We start from the raw sequence: 1,784 nt of genomic DNA, 5'->3' as shown, positions 1-1,784 counted from the left end.
AGGAACTGAGCAGGAACTGAGGAGGGACCGAGGTAGAACTGAGCAGGAACTGAGCAGAGACAAAGCAGGGACCAAGAAGGGACTGAGCAGAGTCCTGCCACCCCCAGAGGTGACACAGAGGTGCCTGGTGTGGCCAGAAGCCCCTCCCCACACAGATCCCTTACTGCAGTTGGCAGGTTCATCGGAGCCGTCCACGCAGTCGTTGTCACGGTCACAGACCCAGACACGGGGGATGCAGCGCTTGGTGATGGCACACTGGAACTGGTTGGGGGCACAGGTCACCTCCGCTGCAGGGGGGAGAAGGGGTGTCAGGAAGGACAGTAGGACAGGCAGGGCCCAGCCACCCCTTTCCCCAAAAACCAGCCGTGGGGTTGAGAGGTGTGTGGGTGCTCCAGGGACCACAAGGGTTGGTGTGCTCGGTGGAGGAGACAGAGCACAGCCATAAAATGGCCCCAGAAGACTCCAAGCTATGGGGGGACAGGACAGAGGCCACCAGACCCCTCAGCTGGGCAACAGGCTCAGCCCAAATCCACCTCAAGGGATTTAAGGATTTCATTTCCTCTAGGAAACAGCAGTGTCTGTAGGGGCGATGGGGACAGAGGTCCTGCGGACACCAGGGACGTGGAGAAAGCCCTGGGACAACCCAGGGAGCTAAAAACCCCAAGACACGGACCTGAGCCCCTCAGTCTGGCCCACACTTGCTCCCACCTGACACCCTGAGCCCCCCACTCACGACAGTCCTTCTCGTCCTCGCCGTCCCCGCAGTTGTCCTGCCCGTTGCAGCGGAAGATGCCGGGGATGCAGCGGTTGGTGTTGGTGCACTTGAACTGGCTGGGCAGGCAGACGTGGATGTCTGGGGAAGAGGTGACACGGTCAGGGGGTGCCAGGCTGCAGCTCCACGCTGTGGGGGCCTGGGGGTCACGAGGGGACACAGGGAACCCACCACAGTTGGCCTCGTCGGAGTTGTCCTGGCAGTCGTTGTCGCCGTCGCAGATGAAGGCGGGGTTGGTGCAGATCCCTGTGGAGCACTGGAACTGCCCTGGCCTGCACTTGAACTCAGCTGTGGGGTGACACAGGGACACAGGTTTGCTCTGAGGAACACTTCTAGGGCAAACCTCAACCTCAAACCCCCGCTCCACCCCTCTGGGGTCCTCTGCAGGGACCCAGCATCCAATTCTGGGCTTGCTCCACGGGACAATCCCAGTGTAGGGACAGACAGATGTGTCCCACTGTTCCCTGAACCCCGTTATTGGACTGACCCTCCCCTCCATGGGGCTGTCCCAACATCCCAGGGGGGCTGTGTCACCCCCTGGCACTCACGGCAATCCTCCGGCTCGTCCGACCGGTCCCCGCAGTCGTCCTCGGTGTCGCATTTCCACCAGAAAGGGATGCACTTGTCGTTCTTGCAGACAAACTGGTGGAGAGAGGAGCTCGTGGGGTGGTCTAGGATGGGATGGGGGGACCCCAAAAGATTTCATCCCCAGGGGGTGCAGCCAAGGGCACTGAACCTGTGCTGTCCCCTCCAGGTATCCCCAGATCCTGACCTGGAGCAAAGCCTTAACCCCCACCCAGGCCCCGGGGTTTGAGGAGAGGGGTAGAAGAACATTCCAGAGCTGGAGGGTCTCTGGCTCCCCTGGATACCCCCAAACATGAAGTGCCACAGGAGGGAGGTGCTGCCTTCACCCACAGAAGACCTCGCTACATCCCAGCACCCTCGGGGAGACCACAGCCGGAGGGACACAGGCACAGGGAAATTCCAGAAGGCAGGGACAGGCAGGGACAGG

The 1,784-nt window shown here is 61.4% G+C and overlaps 1 protein-coding gene across 1 annotated transcript in view; it reads right to left on the bottom strand.

The window, feature by feature from the left end:
• Nucleotides 1-1,784, bottom strand: part of LRP1 (LDL receptor related protein 1) — a 100,162-nt gene that overhangs the window by 14,090 nt on the left and 84,288 nt on the right. Inside the window, exons 62-65 of the mRNA XM_033511439.1 lie at nt 1,321-1,414; nt 944-1,060; nt 734-853; nt 7-287 (exon numbers count right to left, since the gene is read on the bottom strand). Of these exons, the coding sequence (XP_033367330.1) occupies nt 7-287; nt 734-853; nt 944-1,060; nt 1,321-1,414 (612 nt within the window). The remainder of the gene's footprint in view (nt 1-6; nt 288-733; nt 854-943; nt 1,061-1,320; nt 1,415-1,784) is intronic.

Source organism: Parus major, unplaced genomic scaffold (assembly GCF_001522545.3).
Source record: "Parus major isolate Abel unplaced genomic scaffold, Parus_major1.1 Scaffold220, whole genome shotgun sequence".
NCBI lineage: Eukaryota > Metazoa > Chordata > Aves > Passeriformes > Paridae > Parus > Parus major.
The sequence above is the reverse complement of the archived record's forward strand: the minus strand, read 5'-3'. Positions and strand labels throughout refer to the sequence as shown.